At 57.9% G+C, this 17,458-nt stretch overlaps 9 protein-coding genes across 9 annotated transcripts; 5 read left to right on the top strand and 4 right to left on the bottom strand.

The window, feature by feature from the left end:
• Positions 1-16: 16 nt before the first annotated feature.
• On the top strand, positions 17-2,222 carry M421DRAFT_421199 (poly A polymerase C-terminal region-like protein). Its single transcript, XM_033592746.1, has 3 exons — positions 17-1,807; positions 1,860-2,096; positions 2,162-2,222. The coding sequence occupies exons 1-3, from the start codon at positions 394-396 to the stop codon at positions 2,164-2,166; spliced, it is 1,656 nt and encodes a 551-aa protein (XP_033448247.1). The 5' UTR covers positions 17-393; the 3' UTR covers positions 2,167-2,222.
• M421DRAFT_165574 (uncharacterized protein) lies at positions 2,090-3,310 on the top strand. Its single transcript, XM_033587720.1, has 2 exons — positions 2,090-2,096; positions 2,162-3,310. Exon 2 carries the CDS (start codon positions 2,321-2,323, stop codon positions 3,107-3,109), a length of 789 nt encoding a protein of 262 aa, XP_033448246.1. The 5' UTR covers positions 2,090-2,096; positions 2,162-2,320; the 3' UTR covers positions 3,110-3,310.
• Positions 3,311-3,467: 157 nt separating this feature from the next.
• Positions 3,468-4,429, bottom strand: M421DRAFT_64222 (uncharacterized protein; the record flags this gene model as incomplete). Its single annotated transcript, XM_033596134.1, has 2 exons — positions 3,468-3,659; positions 3,716-4,429. 2 exons carry the CDS (start codon positions 4,427-4,429, stop codon positions 3,468-3,470), a joined length of 906 nt encoding a protein of 301 aa, XP_033448245.1.
• Positions 4,430-5,276: 847 nt separating this feature from the next.
• M421DRAFT_421195 (ammonium transporter) lies at positions 5,277-7,724 on the bottom strand. Its single transcript, XM_033592745.1, has 4 exons — positions 7,251-7,724; positions 6,910-7,124; positions 6,526-6,862; positions 5,277-6,467 (listed from the first exon to the last, which is right to left on the bottom strand). The coding sequence occupies exons 1-4, from the start codon at positions 7,266-7,268 to the stop codon at positions 5,616-5,618; spliced, it is 1,422 nt and encodes a 473-aa protein (XP_033448244.1). The 5' UTR covers positions 7,269-7,724; the 3' UTR covers positions 5,277-5,615.
• A 1,503-nt stretch (positions 7,725-9,227) lies between these two features.
• Positions 9,228-10,506, bottom strand: M421DRAFT_165580 (uncharacterized protein). Its single transcript, XM_033587721.1, has one exon. It carries the CDS (start codon positions 10,271-10,273, stop codon positions 9,260-9,262), a length of 1,014 nt encoding a protein of 337 aa, XP_033448243.1. The 5' UTR covers positions 10,274-10,506; the 3' UTR covers positions 9,228-9,259.
• M421DRAFT_165581 (uncharacterized protein) lies at positions 10,507-11,722 on the top strand. Its single transcript, XM_033587722.1, has one exon. It carries the CDS (start codon positions 10,740-10,742, stop codon positions 11,571-11,573), a length of 834 nt encoding a protein of 277 aa, XP_033448242.1. The 5' UTR covers positions 10,507-10,739; the 3' UTR covers positions 11,574-11,722.
• Positions 11,723-11,894: 172 nt separating this feature from the next.
• Positions 11,895-13,665, top strand: M421DRAFT_64200 (MFS general substrate transporter; the record flags this gene model as incomplete). Its single annotated transcript, XM_033596133.1, has 3 exons — positions 11,895-12,219; positions 12,302-12,422; positions 12,468-13,665. The coding sequence occupies 3 exons, from the start codon at positions 11,895-11,897 to the stop codon at positions 13,663-13,665; spliced, it is 1,644 nt and encodes a 547-aa protein (XP_033448241.1).
• Positions 13,666-13,781: 116 nt separating this feature from the next.
• Positions 13,782-16,131, bottom strand: M421DRAFT_101366 (uncharacterized protein; the record flags this gene model as incomplete). Its single annotated transcript, XM_033586633.1, has 2 exons — positions 13,782-14,145; positions 14,372-16,131. The coding sequence occupies 2 exons, from the start codon at positions 16,129-16,131 to the stop codon at positions 13,782-13,784; spliced, it is 2,124 nt and encodes a 707-aa protein (XP_033448240.1).
• A 98-nt stretch (positions 16,132-16,229) lies between these two features.
• Positions 16,230-17,457, top strand: M421DRAFT_421190 (protein import receptor MAS20). The gene is made up of 3 exons (XM_033592744.1): positions 16,230-16,898; positions 16,955-17,055; positions 17,106-17,457. The coding sequence occupies exons 1-3, from the start codon at positions 16,577-16,579 to the stop codon at positions 17,208-17,210; spliced, it is 528 nt and encodes a 175-aa protein (XP_033448239.1). The 5' UTR covers positions 16,230-16,576; the 3' UTR covers positions 17,211-17,457.
• The last annotated feature ends 1 nt before the right edge of the window (position 17,458 follows it).

Raw genomic sequence — 17,458 nt, 5'->3', positions numbered from 1 at the left:
CAAACTGCGGCATCTCCACCAACCCACCACCACCCCAGAATACCCCTCCGGTTCCTGCGCTTTGCCTTTACTGTCGCTCCCTAATTGCATTTCAAAAGCCTAGCGATGCTCGGAGAGCAGTAAGCATTTGCAAGAGATAGCGTTGGACCCACATGCATGTCTTTGAGTCGAGCCTGCCGTTTGTGTTCACCACGGACATTTTCTTTACGTGACTTTGCTTCACCGACCACTCGACTTACCACCGTGACTCAACGGATCTCGTCAGTCACCACTGGCCTGCAGCGCATGTCAACTACCGCATCGCCGCCCCACCTGCAAGAGCGGAGCGCAAAAAGACGAAAGATAGCAAGATCGTCACCAAGCTCACCGAGACTGATACACCCTTACGGCACAATGGCACCAGAAACGTCACCCAGACCTGGAGTCCAACTCGAATTGACCGAGGTCGAGACCAAGCTCCGGAAACTGTTGTTGGATGTAGCTTCCTACATTGACGAGCAGCCTGCTTCAAAAACAACAGCAGTGGAGGTGCCAAAGCAGCTTGCAGATGAGAAGATTGTATTACGCTGGACGGGAGGTTGGGTGCGCGACAAGCTCCTGCGAGTGGGAAGTCACGATATCGATGTAGCTATCAACAAGATGACCGGCGAACACTTTGGCCTCAAGCTGCAAGAGTACCTGGAGATTCCCGGGAATGCTGAGAAGCACGGCTTGCTCGAGAAGAGCGAAAAGACAGACAAGCTGAGCAGCAAAGACAAGGCGAAGAGAGTGGCGCCCGGCCTTCACAAGATCGAGGCCAACCCCGAGAAGTCCAAGAACCTGGAGACAGCAACAACCAACATTATGGGCATCGACTTGGACCTCGTCAACCTCCGGAAAGAGACCTACAATGAGATCTCTCGCAACCCGCAGATGGAGTTCGGCACTGCTGAAGAGGATGCCGTACGTCGAGATGCTACAGTCAACGCCATGTTCTTCAACTTGCACACCTGTCAGGTAGAGGACTTCACAGGACAAGGCTTTGACGACATGGCTGCAAAGATCATCAGAACTCCGCTAGAGCCCGTTCAGACATTCAAGGACGATCCACTCCGGGTACTGCGCTTGATCCGCTTTGCCAGCCGGCTGGACTACACAATCGAGCCAGAGACGGAGAAGGCCATGGCAGATCCGGAGATCCAAGACGTGCTCAAAATCAAGATCAGTCGAGAACGCGTCGGCATTGAATTGGAGAAGATGCTCAAGGGCCCCCGACCACGTATGGCGCTTGAGCTTATCAACCGGTTCGGCCTCTACAGGACCGTCTTCACGGATCCCACAAGAGCACTTCCAGCCGACCCCGATACAAGTCTGTTCCAGCCAGCTTTCGAATTCGTCGACTCGGTCATCCAGGGTAGCGCGAAATACTCGGTCATTGCGGATCACCTTCTTCGCAGTGCGGATGAGCAGTATCTCGGCTGGATCTGTGCAACCATGATGCCGTGGGCTGACGCACCTACTGTCCCGCACCAGAAGCCTCTGCAACGGCCTTACTTCTCGGCCTATCTTGTTGCTCGTGAAGGCTGGAAAGCTCCCAATAAAGTCTGCGATGTCGTTGCCGCTTCGCTGAGCAACAGCGAGGAGATCCGCAGTCTAGTAGCACAATGTGCAAGAGGCCTCCAGCGACCGGACACTATCAACCCTACAAGTGATGCGACTGCTCGAGACACACTCGGCATGGCCATTCGCCGGTGGGGTTCGACATGGAGAACGCAGGTCCTGTTCAACTTGACCTACGAGGTTGTGCTTGGCAACACCTCGCAAGAGCGTGAGTATATGACTTCATGCTGTACAACGGCGACATTACTAATAGTCGACAGAACTGCTCCACTCTTACTCCTCGTTCCTCTCTCACCTCGCCAAGCTCGAGATTCTCGACGCTGACACCTTCAAACCCCTCCTCAAGGGCACCGACCTCGCAAAAGCCCTCTCCATCAAGCCAGGCCCTTGGATGAAGGACGCTCTCGACGTAGTCATGGCGTGGCAACTCCGCAACCCTTCTGCGACCGACCCCACAGAAGCCATCGTGGCCGTCAAGAAGGCCAGAGAGAGTGACAGTGAGCTACCCCAACGCCTCGCCTCACACTTCCTCAAGCTTACCATCCCACCTTTCTTCCCACAGACTAAGTCGACGAATACACTCGAAGCTTCGAAGGAGCCTGCTCCGTGGAAGGATCCCCACAATGCCTTCGTCCAGGGCCTGCTAGGCTGGTCCATCAGGGCGCTCGATAGGAAAGCAATAGAGCAGAGCTGGCACCTCCTCGTCCCGCCCATTCTCAAGATGCTCGATGACGCGGCGGAAGAATCAAAGGCCAAAGGATGCCAACATCTCGCCAGCCTGTTCTCAACCCTGCAGCTCGACAAAGATAAATCCGCGACCTTTCTCGCCCGCACGGGCTACCACGACCTCTTCACCTCCACCTTGTTTCCCCTGCTCACACACATCCCCACCCTCACCCCTGAATCCGACTCGCTCACACTTTTCAAAGCCGTGTACGAGCCTCTGCGCTCTCTCGCGGCCCTCTGCGCCTCGCACGCCGCCAGCGTCAGACTCCTCGACAGGACGATGCGCGAGGGCGTCCTAGTCCCTCTCTCGCACTTCCCCACTCCCTCGACATATCCGCGGCTCGCGACGCACGTGTTCGACGAGACGGCGCGGCTCGCGGGTCGCCTGGGCATCGAGACGGCCAAGCACCTGCCCGGCCTCATCCCGTTGGTGACGGGCGTCATGCAGGACCCGTTCGTGCTGGCGCACAGGGAGCTTGCGGTCGCGGCCGTGCGGGTAATGCAGGCGCTGATGCAGAACTGCTGGCCTAGGATTCCTGCGCACCGCGGCGCTGTTACGCTGGGGCTGTGCGTGCTCAAGGGACGATGTGAGGAGGAGGGCGGTAGAATTGGAGATGACAAGCTGAGCGAATTCGGCGCAGAGCTGAAGGACACGGCAGAATTGCTGGATGTGGTGCTGAGCCAGAGCGAGGTCAAGGCGGCGTGGGAGAGGGAGAGAGCAGCACTGGTGGAGGCCGACGAGGGGCTGAGGGGCTTCTTCGAGCAGCGGGCGGGAGAAGAGTAGAAATAGTCTAGGGCGTGAATTGAAGCTATCTTGGTTGATTACAAAGGTTATATCTGCAGGATTTGGCCAAATGGCCAAGATGGCAGGCTTGTGTAAGTCTTGCGCGATGCTTTTTAGCGGGGGGTGGACGCCGATCCCATAACGCCGGGAGATGCAATGCCGTGTGGTGCGCCGAAGCTGCTCAAATATCGTCGTGAAACAAAGGAAACGGAAAGAAAAAGGGACGAAAAAGAGACGAAAAAGGGACGAAAAACGGAAGAAAAACGGAACACGACGAAAGAAAAGGAAGAGACGAGAGACGCGGGGTATCATGCGAGGGGGTGACGGTATGTACAGGAAATCGGACGTGGCATTGATGCTATTGTATCCACGTCTTAGGGCGCGCCGGCCGCCAGGCGGTGCTCAGGTGGTTCGAGTTCTTCTTCTCGTGGATCTGGATGGTCGGCAGCGGGGGCTCTTCGCGCATCGATCGAATGGCGGAGGCGGCGAGAGTGATGAGGGTGAGCAGCTCGGCGGAGGCGGCGCCAATGGCGGTGTAGAATGCGACGTTCTGGAGGGAGTCAGCACAGACAATGGCAATCGAGTGGGGGCGTGTGGGAGACGCACCTGCTCCTCGCACACGGCGCGGTACTGGAAGCGGCCGTTTGTGATGCGAGACGCGTGCTGGCACGAGTAGCGCCCCAGGCTGGCCTTGCTGGCCCGGTCGAGCAGATGGAAGACGACCAGGGCGGCAACCCACAAGACGACGCCAAAGCTGCCGGCGACGATGCGGTACAGGTCGCGCGAGCGGATGGGGCGGCGGAACGACCGCTTGAAGCTGAGGCTCAGGATGGCGACCGAGGCCAGGAAGTTGGCGGTGGCGACGCCAAGCAAGATGACCGTGGGCGCCAGGTTGGTGTGGGCAGGCCACACCATGGGGATCTCGCCCTTGCGCAGCTCGAGGTAGCGGTTGCCCCTGTAGATTTCCAGCGTGTGCATCAGCGTCACGACGACGGCGCCCGACAGCACAATGATTAGCAGGCGCAGACACGAGCGCATGCGACTGAGCCACGGCGCGCGCGGCAGGATCTCGAGCGGCATGCGGGCGCTCAGCCGCTGGGGCAGGCGGGCGAGCGGGTAGCCGCCGTAGTCCTCGAGCCGCGGGTAGAAGGGGACGCTGATGGGGCCAGAGATGGAGACAGCGTAGGGCGTGGCGGGCGGCGAGAGCAGGCGATCGCTGGTCGAGTAGAGCGAGGTGGGCGACGGCGAGGGCGCGGGCGAGGGCTGCGGCGGGTGAGAGAAGGCGGGCGTTGTGGGCGTAGCGACATGGGCTCTACTCATGATCCGGGGCCGTTCGAGTCCCAGCACCGAGCTGTCAGCACGCAGATGGCCGTGCTGCTCGTCGTCGTGGTCGCGGTGGTGCGGGTGGTCGTCGTGGCCGTAGTGGCCGTGGTGGCCGTGGTGGTTGTCGTAGTGCGGGTGGTCGACGCGGTGCGGGTGGCGGTCGCCGGCGTGGCTGCTCGCCAGGCGCAGCGTGTCGAGGGCCGGGTACTGCTCGTTATGGATGCGGCGCGCCCACAGCGAGACGGGCGGAGGGGCAATGACAACGGACGCAGAGGCAACAGACACCGCGTGGGAGCGTCTATGATTTCCAAGGCCCGGCATCTCATCTCCTTGCAAGGATCGCACGGGCCGCGGCGCAGCTAGCAGTGGATGGTGCGAGGCTGAGTCGAGACGCTCGCCGACGACTATTGAATCTTTGCTTTGCGGCGCTGCAGGAACTCCTCAACACTCGCCGCTGCAGCCACGCAGTATATCAGAGAATCGCACACGGCCGCTGCACGCCGGCCCCCCCCCCTCGCGCACGCATTGCATTGCCTCCCAACACGCAGCGCCTGTCGCCGTTAGAGTGTTCCAAACAGCCCACCAGACGAGGCTGACCCAGCCACCGCCTGGATGCGCAGCGAGTCGGGATGGAAATAGTGCACCCTGCCGTCTTCCCATTGGCCGCTGGTTTCAGAACACCACCGCACATTCATGCATGCCTTCCTTCATCAACTGCGCCCGCTGCCAGCGAACCAGCTGGAGAACAGCGATGCTGGCTGCCCGCTAGCTGTTGCGCCGCCGACCATCAACACATGCTCGACCTGCCCACGTGGGTGCATCTGCACTGCGCTAGTGACGTGCGGCGGGCCGAGTCTGTTGCTGACACCACCACGTCTCGGCGCGAACATGTCTTGGCGCGAACATGTCTCGGCGCGAACCTGTCACGACGTCAAACAAGTCCGCCATCATGCTGTCGGTGAGCCATATAGGCCAGCGGCTGCACGTTAGAATTGAACATGGTGAATTATAGTTACATAGAATATAGATCAATTTGAACTGCGGACTGAGCGTCGCCCTGTAGAGGCGGACAGTTGCAAGGTACAGTTACGGAGCAAACGAATGACCTGCGGTCCGCTCCATCGTATACCAGAATCGGCCCAAAAAATGCCAAGACACCGCCGGGAACGTCTCCTGCCTCCAACTAGATGCCATCCCTGGACTTTGTAGGCGCTTGGTTGACGTGGCTGGTCGCATTGCTCGAGTTGTACTCGTTCTGGTGCATCATGCTCCAGTCGCCAATCTCCTCCTCGAAGAACTGGTCCAAGTCAAGACCCATCATCTCCGCCTCCTCGCTGACACGAAGGTGCAGGAACGGGATGAACTTGAGCGCATACAGCAGGATGCAAGAAACCGTGAACGAGTACGAAGCAACCGCGCAGATCTCGGCCAGCTGGTACCCGACCTGGATGCCGTTACCGTCAATGGCACCGAGAGCATCGTAAGGGCCCATGCCGTCGAGGTCGTACACCCACGACTGCGCGAAGATACCAGTCAGGAAGGACCCGACCATGCCGCCGATGCCGTGTAGCTTGAACACATCCATGCCCTCGTCGATCTTGATCCATCTATCGATGTTGTGGCACAGAGAGCACACGACACCAGTGAGGAATCCGATCAGCGCAGCAATCCACGGCGAGACGTATCCCGCAGCAGGAGTGATGCCGACGAGTCCGGCAATAGCGCCTGAGCAGGCTCCGACAACGGAGAAGCGGCCCCTGGTGCGGATGTAGTCAACGACGACCCAGCCGAGGACGCCAAAGCAGGCAGCAGTGTTGGTGTTGAAGGCAGCAAGCATCGAACGGATAGTGCCGTTGAGCGCAGAACCACCGTTGAAACCGTACCAGCCGAACCAGATAAAGACAGTACCAATAAAGACGAGGGTGGGGTTGTGGGCGCGGCTGTGGATCTTATCGCCCTTGGGAAGGCGCTTTCCGAGGACGAAGGCGTACGCAAGAGCAGACCAGCCTGATGCGATGTGGACTGGACCTCCACCCTGTGAGAGTGTCAACAACGGTTCGCCTCAAACATATCGAACGGGCAGTAGAACTTACAGCGAAGTCGAGACTGGGAAGGTTGAAGAGCCAGCCGTTTGCGTTCCAGGTCCAGCATGCAATCGGACAATACACGACAGTCGCCCAGCAGAAAGCAAAGATCATGGATGGCAGGATGCGACCGCGCTCGAAAGATCCGCCGATGACGAGCTGTACGGTGCAGGCGCAGAACAGCATCTGATAGAAGCAGAAGACAATCTCCGGAAGCAAGGAGGAGCCAGGCGATGGAGCGGACATGACGTTCCTCAGACCGAAGTATTCCATGTTGCCGATGAAAGGACTAGCGGATCGCGAGTAGGCCAGAGAGTAGCCCCAGAAGAGCCACTGGAAGCAGACGCTTGTCCCGGTCAGTTCGTTCCCAACTAATCATAGGCCCCCACTTACACTCCCATCACCGCCAGAGACTGGAACAGAAGAGACAACGCAGACTTGCGACGTGCGAGACCTGCATACAAGAATGCGATGCCAGGGATGATGAGCCAGACCAGGAAGGTCATAACGATCAAGTACAAATAGTGGAACTCGAGTCCCTGATACTGAGCGTTGACATTCTCGAGGCTGGGGTTGCCGCCATTGGGCTTCGTCTCGTCGTACTCGGGCTACACGGTTGTCAGTGAAGCTCTTTACTATAAAACGGCGCTCGCTGTTTGGCTCATCAGCTCTTTACTATAAGAAGCGCCGCTCGCTGTCTTGGGTCACTATGTAAAGATTTGGGGTATACTTACGGCCACTGGAGCTTCCATTTTGTCGACTGTGCTGTATCCCCGGGACACGCAGAATGTATAGAGAAGGAAAATGGCTTACAGGGGGTCCTTTCGACTCATATAAACGTCTCAGGACCGCATCCTCTTCCGTCAATTTCCCGTACCAATATCATGGGAGGCACGATTCCCGGCTAGTGCTCCCATCTCTTACAACCAAGCTGCGCCCCCAACTCTTTGCAGAACGACGACCTTGGCACTGATAAGCAGAGGCCCTTCTCTCCCATGTTGGATGTCGAAGCCGAGCCCGCGTCGCCGAAGGATCGTATCTAAATCTCGTCAAACTGACTGGGGAGTGGAGGAGCATTCAGAGGAGCCAATCGCGTCAGTCAGAAGTGTGAATCAGGCCATGTCGACCGACCTACAAGCGGACGTTGGCCAGAAACAGATCTTCTCGAGAGTGGTGAGAGAGAGCCTTGGTCGTGATAAGGGCCCGTCTGTATCCGGTCTAGTGCTCATCCCGCATGATAAGGGTCGAATGGGAATGAGTGATTGGTGAAGACCATGTGGCTTGCCGGCTGCCGTTGTGTTTGTTGTCGGCTAATATCCCTCTGAATCATCGTCAAGTCGTATAGGTACTCGTCTGTCGTTCCGTATCTTCGAGTTTACACAATTGTATCTTGGAGTTTACACAATTGTTACTTCTTCAGCGGTTCGTGGTGGATGAGCCGCTCCCCGATGGTCCGTGTACCTAGCCCGAACTTCAGCTTTCCGCAACGCCACGTGTGATCCGAGAGCTTCGAAACCCATGTTCCTTTACAATCGCTCGTCGTGTCGGTGATTCGGTGGGAACGCAGGTCGAATGTATCGGAATCAGTCCAGTTCGCTTTGAAATGTCATGCTTCCAACCGCAGTCGTGCCGTGTGCTGTGCCGCACATCTACAAGGGCCGACGCACTTGCAGGCCGCTGCCCTTGCGCGAGAGGTTTGCATGCCCAACTGGCCGTAACTGGCAGGTATTTGTATCTTTCTTGTAGTCTTAAGAAACTGTCCTTTTAGACTCTTGAAATCGAACACGCCAGTGGATATGCGGAGTAAACAATAGATCGTGCCATCGCTTCTCGAGGTCTCTCTGTTCATCATGCGTATGCAGTGTTTCTACCTGACATGTCAGCCGCAACCCTTCATCTCCACCAGGTTGACTGATGATGGCAAATAGTGATGATTCGAAGTATCAATAATAAGACTGGCACTGTAGAGTCAAATACCTCAGCTCCACGGCTTTCTCCATTTCTTCTACCACCGGGACCAGCGAGTTCGTAGAGGTCATGAGGCTCTGTTGACTCAGGTCTGCGAGCATCTCCTCGAGTTCAACCAAATCTGCTTTATATTTATCCAATAACGCTTTGAGCTTGCTTCTGAGCTCCTCCATTTCTCTCATCGGCTACATAAATTCTTCAGCAAGGGTGACTTTCTTCACGTGTTGAGAAAAGTTCTCTTTCATTTGCTGAGGTTTCACGAGCTTATACGCTGCCAGATGATCGTAGGACGCGTGGAGCTGTTACTCAATAGGTAAGTTCAAGCATACATCGTGACGTGGAGATTGTGGTTCGGCGGCTCCCTTGGGCCTGATTGAAAGCGTAGCACTTGCGAGTTTGACGCACTTGTTGCTTTGATAGATCTGGTCGAGTTATCTGTTCTTGAGAGCGGATCCGCCTGGGTCTTTGCAACGGCAGGATCAATAGCGATTGCACTTACCTCGTGGGCGCTCAGCCGCTTTGACGCCATGATCTAAGCTGGCAGCTGCCGACAGGCGAAGCTCGTGTGCTAACGTTGCGAGCTCCGTTGGCTTGGTCGATGATCTGGAGATGGGGTTCCTTGCAATTCGAGGCAGAAAGTCTGAGTGACAGGCGCGGGATGCCTGCATGCTGGTTCTGGAAAACATGCAAACGACTACAACTGGAAGGAAAGCCAAGTCGAGGAGTGAAAGTAAGAGCGACATAATGGCGTCCATCGTAATAGAGAAGGGAGGCATCAAGATTGCGATACGACTATCGTCTGATTTATCTCTTCCAATTGCATGCTCTTATAGACCTCGTAGTGTTCCTTAATGCGCACCCTCAGCAAGGCTGGTTCTTTGACAACATAATGCATGGCTAGCGCTCTCCGTTGCGAGGCAGTCTCGTCGAGTAAGCCCCTCAGTATATCTTGACCGCGTGTTCTGAATTCCCGAGGACAGTGCTCCTCAACATACGCGAAGTCCTCCCCAGTAGGCGCCTCTATAAGCTCTGTTACGTCGGCGAAACCCATTGGATCGTACGGGTACTCAATGACGTTGCCAGGCTCGGTGGCGTTCTCCCATATTGGATCAGACCAGTACGATTCGAGTAGACCATCAAAGGACACACTGAGTGAGACTCGGAGTTTGGGTGACCTCTCGCGCAATACAGACAGAGTTGGAGTGAAACTGACCCAAGATAACTGGTCGTTGTTGGATTTCTCCAACTTAATTGTTAACTGTTCGAGGCGAGGAAACTCCAGGACTTGCTCCCAGCACCGTCTGAAATGACTTCCCGAGTGCATAGCTTCGGTGTCCTCCAGGGTATCGACTTGACTTCTCCCTAGGTCTAGGCCTGCTTCTTGCGTATGGATGATCAAGTTGCGAATGTGTCGGCAGTGCTGTGGCTGTGGAAGCCACAAGACAGTGCACGAGCATCTGACATCTCCACGCATGACGTTACACGAATAGTCTTGGTGGTCCAGGAACCGGACAATGAATGAGCTGTAGATACAACATGCTTTGAGGACCTCCTCCTCGAAAGTCCGGTTCGGCGGATGCCCATCAAGTGCAAGTAACGCTTGTACTGCTGAACTGGTGTCTGCATTTTCCAAAGGCACAGGCTCCAAGTCCTTGAATACCTCCGCGTAGACCAATTCACGCAGCTCTTTTGGGAGACCGAGGAGGCCCTCGGCAAATGTCCAGTGCGTGCTCTGGCGTTCGTTTGCCATCGTGGAATAGAGGTTGTGGAATGTCTTCAACGCTTGCATGATCCTACGGCGACGCCTTTACGTACACTGCTGCCTAGTGACGCGTAAGAACCCGTCAATGCACAGCAGCTGCCTTGCCAATCTGAAGTCGTATGCCAAGCAGTCTCGCACCTGAGAGGTCCGTTCGATAGTAGTAACGAAGATCCAGACGTGGAATATTCTCGGCGTAGCAGGTATGGTGAAATGAGTAAAGATCCGATGATTCTCACGCAATAGGTGCGTTTATAAGCAGCTCCATCATACCGCTGAGCATTGACGAATCATGGAAGCCGTACGGTCGGGCCGAGCCGGCAGTTTGACGGTCAACGTCATCGCTCCGGATCGCTCATGAAGGTACTAATAGCAGCTCAACATCGATGTAATCGAATGGTATTTATACTGAGAAAGCATTCAGTCATTCGATCGAAGTTTCAAAAATCGAATTCCACGTCAACTTGAAATACCCGGACACTTCGCATCCAACATCATGTCTCACCACGTTCTCCTCATCGGCGGCCATGGCAAGGTCTCACAACTGCTCACGCCACTCCTGCTTTCGCGATCCTGGAATGTCACATCCATCATTCGAACAGCAGACCAAAAGCCCACAGTCGAAGCTCTCGGCAAGAACCAGCCAGGCAAGCTTGACGTGCTCATCAGCAGCGTTGCAGATGTCAAGACCGAAGCAGACGCAAAGTCAATCATCGACCGCGTCAAGCCCGACTGGGTAGTCTGGAGCGCTGGCGCCGGCGGCAAGGGTGGTGCTTCGAACACGATTGCTGTCGACCATGATGCTGCCATTGCGTTCACCAAGGCTAGCATCCACACACCCAGTGTGAAGAAGTTCCTTACCGTTTCATACCTCTCCAGCAGAAGAGGAACTCCAAGCTGGTGGAGTGAGGAGGACGCAAAAACGGCGAAGAAGACGAACGAGGAGATCTTGCCAACATACTACAAGGCCAAGGTCGCAGCGGACGAGGTCTTGACCATACTGTCCCGCGAGCGCCTGGAGAAGGAGGCCAAAGACGGTGTCCCTGAGAAAGAGCGATTCGCTGGCATTAGCTTGAGGCCGGGTGGCTTGACGGATGAGAAGGCTGGAGGTGTGACAGTAGGCAGGATTGGAGCAGGAGCCAAGACCAGCCGTGATACTACAGCACATGCTATTGTAGCGGCGTTGGAGACGGACTTCAAGGGCTGGCTTGATGTTATCGACGGCGATGAGGACCCTAAGACCGCTATTCAGAAGCTGGCAGATCAGGGTATTGATACTGCCGAGGAAGAGGACTGGGAAGCAGCAAAGGAGAGGGTCTCGAAGCTGTGAGGATAGAAGCTACGCCGAAAATTGACTGGCATCGAATGCACGAGATAAATCCTCGAATTAATCATTCCCTTGTCCTAAACGCGCCTTGACGTTGAATACTGGGGTAGCGGCGCGCACGGATGTGAACAGAAACGTCATGCCATATTCGGAAAGACGGCAGGGAGCTGAACTCCACAACCGACATGGGTCGCACATAAAGGTGAAGCTCTTGCGTTGTCCTCAAGCCATGAAATCGCTCAAATAACCACACTGTCATTAATTCCTGCATGATAACCTGTAGACCCTGTGAAAGCCACAATGGCCCCCTCGTCGACTCGCCAAATGCACGACCGAGCCCCTGGCAGTACCACGGGTTCAACGTCCTCGTCGCGTCCCGCGCCGTCGCGCTCTTCACGATTTAGCGAAGACCTGCCGAAGCTGAATGAGCCGAACGCATACGAGCTGCAGCCCATCAGCCATTCTGTACCTCCGTCCCCACGCGACGAGGACGAGGACGATCACACCGCGCGCCGCCTGTCGTTCGACTCGGTACAGAGCTACGAACTGTACACGCCAGATGAAGACAAGATGGTGCTGCGAAAATTGGACAGAAGGCTCGTTGGCTTCATGGCGCTATTGTACTGCCTGAGTTTTCTGGATCGTACGAGTGAGTCGTCTTCGTTTGTACGTTTATAGCAAAAAGGGCACGATGCAAGTGCAAGGCGTAGGTAGACTGACTATTTTGGTAGATATCGGCAATGCCAGAATCGCAGGTATGGAAGACGATCTCAAGCTCAGCTCCAATCAGTTTGAGTGGCTGATATGGGCCTTTTACATCACGTACATTGGTTTCGAGTGGATGACATTGATGTTAGTGCGCTCGGAATTCCTTGCGAGGCATTGCTGACTGTTTAGGTACCGCGTCGTCCCGCCGCACATCTATATCTCGATATGCATCTTCTCTTGGGGCATCATCGCATGTCTCCAGTCAGTCGCACCGTCCTTCGGCATCCTCCTGATCCTTCGGGCCCTGCTCGGCATTGGAGAAGCCGCATTCAGTCCAGGCGTGCCCTTCTACCTGTCCTTCTTCTTCAGACGCCGTGAATTGGCCTTTAGGACTGGGCTGTTCATCTCGGCTAGTCCTCTATCGTCAGCCTTTGCCGGAGTGCTAGCATGGGCCATCACGAAGCTTGCCAGTCACAGCCCGTTCAGCCCTTGGCGCCTCTTGTTCCTGATTGAAGGGTTTCCAAGCATGTTGGTGGCCGTATGGGCGTGGTCCTTCATTCCTGACGGGCCGGGCACAATCCGGTGGCTGACGCCACGGCAGAGGAAGGTTGCCGTTCTGCGTCTGCGGCAAGAAAAAGAGAGGGACGAGGAAGAGGAATACCAGGGCAGGAAGTCAGGCGGTATCAACTTTGGCGAAGTCGTCCAGACACTAAAGGACCCGAAGAGCTACCTCACAGCATTCATGTTCTTCAGCTGCAACGTCGCGTTCGGCAGCATACCCGTCTTTCTCCCAACAATCATCCGAGACATGGGCTTCGAGAGCATCACCGCACAGGGCCTCACGGCGCCGCCGTACCTCGTCGCGTTCTTCGTAGTCATAGCCACCGCTTACTTGTCCGACCGCTTGCAGGCACGCTCGGTCTTCGTCATCGCACACTCCCTCCTGGCCGCTCTGGCATACGGTACCATTGCCATGCTTGGACACGGCAAGTCTTCACACACGCTGATCCGGTATCTCGCGCTCTACCCGGCGATATCCGGATTCTTCAGCAGCATCACTGTAATCATCACGTGGACGATCAACAACCAGGACAGCGACAGTAAGAAGGGCGCGGGCATGGCTGTGTTGAACGTCATCGGCCAGTTTGGACCGCTCGTGGGAACGAGCATCTTCCCCGCCAGCGAGGGGCCGTGGTACGTCAAGGGCATGGCGATGTGCGCTGGCTTCATGCTGCTGGTCGCTGTGCTGGCGGGGATACTGCGCTGGGTTTTGGCGCGGGAGAATAAGATGGCGCGACAGGGCAGTGCTGGCGGAACGTACGCCGGGATCCCGCTTAGTGAGGGCGGGAGGGCGGGGGACAGCAGAGTATTCGAGTTCGAGCTATAGCCGCAACACAGGGCATCATGCCACGACACGTCATCCCGCTTGGCAAGGGCGGGAGGGCGAGGGTCAGCAAGGTATTCGAGTTCATGCTATAGCCATAACACGGCATCCCGCGCTGCCTACGAACTCACACCCAATCCCACGGGCTCGCTCGATCGCAGCTCCACCCCCTCGGGCGCGCCCACGGCCGCACCCACCAGCTCTGCGAAATCCAGGCCCACGTCGCGCAGCATGCCCGCATGCTCCTGCGCGAGGTCCAGACACTGGGTCCAGATGTCGCCGCCCTTGTCGACGCTGCTCAGCTGCCGCGCCAGGATGACGTTGAAGTGGTCGACGTGCTCCTTGGCCCATTTCACGCAGGCCGACATGAGCGGCTGGGGGAAGCAGGTCTGGAAGGTGGAGACGGTGTTTTTGATGAGCAGGAAGTAGATGTAGGAGATTTGGAAGATGTAGGTTGGATGGGAGCCTTCAAAGGTGCATTGTCTGTGCACGTTAGCCCTGAGGTTGTTGAGAAGAACGAGTTCCAGACGGAAGAATGAATTCCAGACGGAAGAACGAATTCCAGACGGAAGAACGAATTCTAGACGGAAAAACGAATTCCAGACGGAATGACATCGTACAACGGGCGTACTCGCAGCTCCCTTGAGCCACAACACGTACACCCAACGTCCTTGGACGAAGAATAAATGGCAGATGGAAATACACGTACCGTGAGCGTGCCCGAATGAGGCCGGTGCGCGCGTCGAGGTAGGCTTCGCGGGCGCGGTCCTCGAAGCCCAGTCTGTTGACCCACGTGACGTGCTGGCCAATGGGGCCGTTCCACGAGTTGGGCTCGCCGAGCTGGCGGACGAGGACGGTTGCGAGGCGGGCGGCGCGCTCGTTGACCTTGAAGGTGACAATGGTCTTTGCCATTTCGTTGCCGCGCATGTTCTGGGACAGCGTCTTGAGGCGCTCGACCTTGGCGACGGCGGCTTCGAAGCGCTGCAGGGCAATCTCAATATCCAGGTCGTCGAGCTGCGACTCGACCCAGCGCACGTTGCGCGTCTGGCCGTCCGTGTCGACAAAGGTGCTGACGGTGCTGTGGGCCGCACCCTCGCCCAAGCTCTCCAGCAGGTCGGTCTGGCTGCGCAGGGCCGGGTCGCGGGAGAGCATGTGGTTGTAGCTGTCCTGGGCGCGGTCCTTGTCCTCGACGTCGGCCTCGTGCGACTTGCGCAGGTCGTCCTTGGTCTTGCGGAAGGTGGACAGGAAGGTGATCTTGTCGGCCGTGTCTTCCTGCTTGGTGTCGAGGGTGATGGACTCGGGCCCGGCGCGGATGATGACGCGCTCTTCGGGCGCGCGCGAGACGGACACGTCCTGCAGGGCGAAGCAGCGCTGCGCGAGGTACTCGACCGCGGAGCGGTTGCGGTCGCGCTGCGCCGCCACGTCGTTGCGGGCCTTTTTCTCCGCCGCGAGCAGCAGGTGGTCGTTGAGCAGCAGCAGGCGGACGCGGCGGCGGGCCTTGAGGGTGGCCGAGTCCAGCTCGAACCAGCGGCGCGACTTCCACACAATGTAGCGGCCGGGGATGGGCGGCAGGTACTTCTGCGAGCCCTCGACGTCGCGGTAGAGCTGCTGCAGCTGGCCCGCGCGGATCTGGTTCAGGTCGCCGATGGAGCTGCGATTGGCTCTGCGGGCGGCCGCGGCGGCGTCTCCGTTGGCCGTGACCGAGGCCGAGGCCGAGGCCGAGGCCGTCTGCTCGAGCGTGGTCGTCAGGTCCGCCATGAGCTGGCGCAGGGTGCGCATCTCGGCCTTGAGCTTCTCGGCCTCGTTGCTGATCTTGATGAACTGGGTGCGATTCTGGTAGACGTTGCTCTGCAGGTCGATCGAGGTGCGGTGCCTGGCCCGGCGCAGCTCGTCCTGGTAGCGGCGCACGTCGTCCTCGGTCGCGTCGGCCAGCATCGCCGCGACGTACTGCTCGGGCTGCAGGCCGGGGTCGCGCAGGGCCCGCATGTCGACCGTGAGCGCGCGGCCGTCGGCGCTGCGGTCGGGCGGCCCGTCGCGCGTCTGGCTGCCGTCGTCGCCGCCGCCGCCGCCTCTGCCGCTTCTGCCGCTTCTGCCGCTTCTGCCGTCTCTGCCGTCTCTATACTGGCTGGGCATCTGCGGTAGGTCCGGCATGGGCGCGCCGCTGCCGGGGAAGTCGCTGGGCAGCTGCAGGATCTTCTGCGAGTACCGTCGCTTGACCAGGTCGGCCGTCTTGTCCGCCCGCTGGCGCTGCTGCGGCTGCGACTGCGACTGCGCGTTGCCCTCGTCGCGCTGCCCTCTGGTGCGCGACCGGCCCGAGTCCTGCGAGGGCCGTCCTGAGCTCGGGAGGGTTGCCGCGCCCGCGGGCATGGGCGCACTGATCTGGCGCGGCGCGCTGATGGTCGGAGCATTCTTCTTGCTCTTGTCGCCGCGCTTCTTGCGCAGCGAGATGCCCTTTTGCTTCTCCGACATGCCGGCGGGTGTGGTTGTGGTGGGTGTGTGTGTGGGTGTATATATATATATATATATATATGTGTGTGTGTGTGTGTGTGTGACAGAGAGAGACAGAGAGAGACAGAGAGAGAGACAGAGAGAGAGCCTGCGGTGCGGTGTGGCTAGTCAGTGTCCATCTGTCCCTGTCCGTTGACGCGACAGGTGTGGACAGCTGCATGACATCGGCATCTGAGCAGCTCCAAGCTCGGACCATGTATAGATTGGACCTCCCCGACGTTCTTCGCATCGGACAACAAAATCATCCTCCACGCCCACGCCGCCATCGCCGCTCCCACCACCCATTCGCTCTCGAGCCGCCACCACCCGCTCGCTCGCGCCGCCACTCCCCGTCCTCTCGCGCCGCCACCACCTATTCTCTCCCGCCGCCACGCCTCCCCCGGCCCTTCTACCGCACACACCCGCCATGTCGCAGCAGTCGTCGATAAAAACATCGACCGTCGTCGCCGTCAGCGTCGGCACCGTCGTCACCGGCCTGCTCGCATACGCCGTCTACTTTGACAGCAAGCGCCGGAACGACCCCGACTTCCGCAAGGCCCTGAAGAAGGAGAGCAAGCGCACCCAGCGCGCCGCAAAGGAGGAGGCCGCCCACCACGGCGCCGAGCAGAAGAAGCTGATCCGCGACGCCGTCGCACAGGCGAACGAGGAGGGCTTCCCCAAGGACCCGGAGGAGATCGAGGCCTACTTCATGCAGGAGGTGGCCCAGGGCGAGGGCATGGTGCAGAAGGGTGCGCTGCCCCCCACACACGCTACTCGACCGAATGACAGCTGACACCTCCCCCAGGCGCAGACAACATCGAGGCCGCGCTGTGCTTCTACCGCGCGCTAAAGGTCTACCCCAACCCGCGGGAGCTGATCAACATCTACGACAAGACGGTGCCCAAGGTAAGCACGCCTCTCCAGCGCGAGCCGCAGTGACACTAACCGACCGCCAGCCCGTCCTCGACATCCTCGCCGAGATGATCGCAGTCGACACATCCATCCCCGTCGGCGGCAGCAAGACACCCTCCGAGTCCGGGTCCGCCGGCGACCTGGAGTGAACTCTCTCCCACATAGCATCTGGCACTCGACGGACGACCCACTGTAATATTCTTGTACATGTAAATGGTTTGCACGCTGTCTGCTGTCACTGACATGTTCTGATATGATGATGACGATGGCGACGATGATGATGATGATGATGGTGATGGTGATGATGGTGATGGTGATGGTGATGGTGATGGTGATGGTGATGGTGATGGTGATGGTGATGGTGATGGTGATGGTGATGGTGATGGTGATGGTGATG

The sequence above is a fragment of the Didymella exigua genome, assembly GCF_010094145.1.
Source record: "Didymella exigua CBS 183.55 unplaced genomic scaffold M421scaffold_15, whole genome shotgun sequence".
NCBI classification, from domain to species: Eukaryota; Fungi; Ascomycota; class Dothideomycetes; order Pleosporales; family Didymellaceae; genus Didymella; species Didymella exigua.
This window is presented reverse-complemented; position numbering and strand designations above follow the sequence as displayed.

Bases quoted from the DNA above. Each gene is read 5' to 3' on its own strand.
- M421DRAFT_421199 (XM_033592746.1), top strand. From the start codon at position 394: ATGGCACCAGAAACGTCACCCAGACCTGGAGTCCAACTCGAATTGACC. The intron at 1,808-1,859 runs GTGAGTATATGA...AATAGTCGACAG, and splicing joins TGGCAACACCTCGCAAGAGC to AACTGCTCCACTCTTACTCC.
- M421DRAFT_165574 (XM_033587720.1), top strand. From the start codon at position 2,321: ATGCTCGATGACGCGGCGGAAGAATCAAAGGCCAAAGGATGCCAACAT.
- M421DRAFT_421195 (XM_033592745.1), bottom strand. The intron at 6,863-6,909 runs GTAAGTGGGGGC...GACCGGGACAAG, and splicing joins TCTCTGGCGGTGATGGGAGT to CGTCTGCTTCCAGTGGCTCT. The intron at 6,468-6,525 runs GTAAGTTCTACT...ACACTCTCACAG, and splicing joins TTCCCAGTCTCGACTTCGCT to GGTGGAGGTCCAGTCCACAT.
- M421DRAFT_165580 (XM_033587721.1), bottom strand. From the start codon at position 10,273: ATGCAAGCGTTGAAGACATTCCACAACCTCTATTCCACGATGGCAAAC.
- M421DRAFT_165581 (XM_033587722.1), top strand. From the start codon at position 10,740: ATGTCTCACCACGTTCTCCTCATCGGCGGCCATGGCAAGGTCTCACAA.
- M421DRAFT_421190 (XM_033592744.1), top strand. From the start codon at position 16,577: ATGTCGCAGCAGTCGTCGATAAAAACATCGACCGTCGTCGCCGTCAGC. The intron at 16,899-16,954 runs GTGCGCTGCCCC...CACCTCCCCCAG, and splicing joins CGAGGGCATGGTGCAGAAGG to GCGCAGACAACATCGAGGCC. The intron at 17,056-17,105 runs GTAAGCACGCCT...ACCGACCGCCAG, and splicing joins ACGACAAGACGGTGCCCAAG to CCCGTCCTCGACATCCTCGC.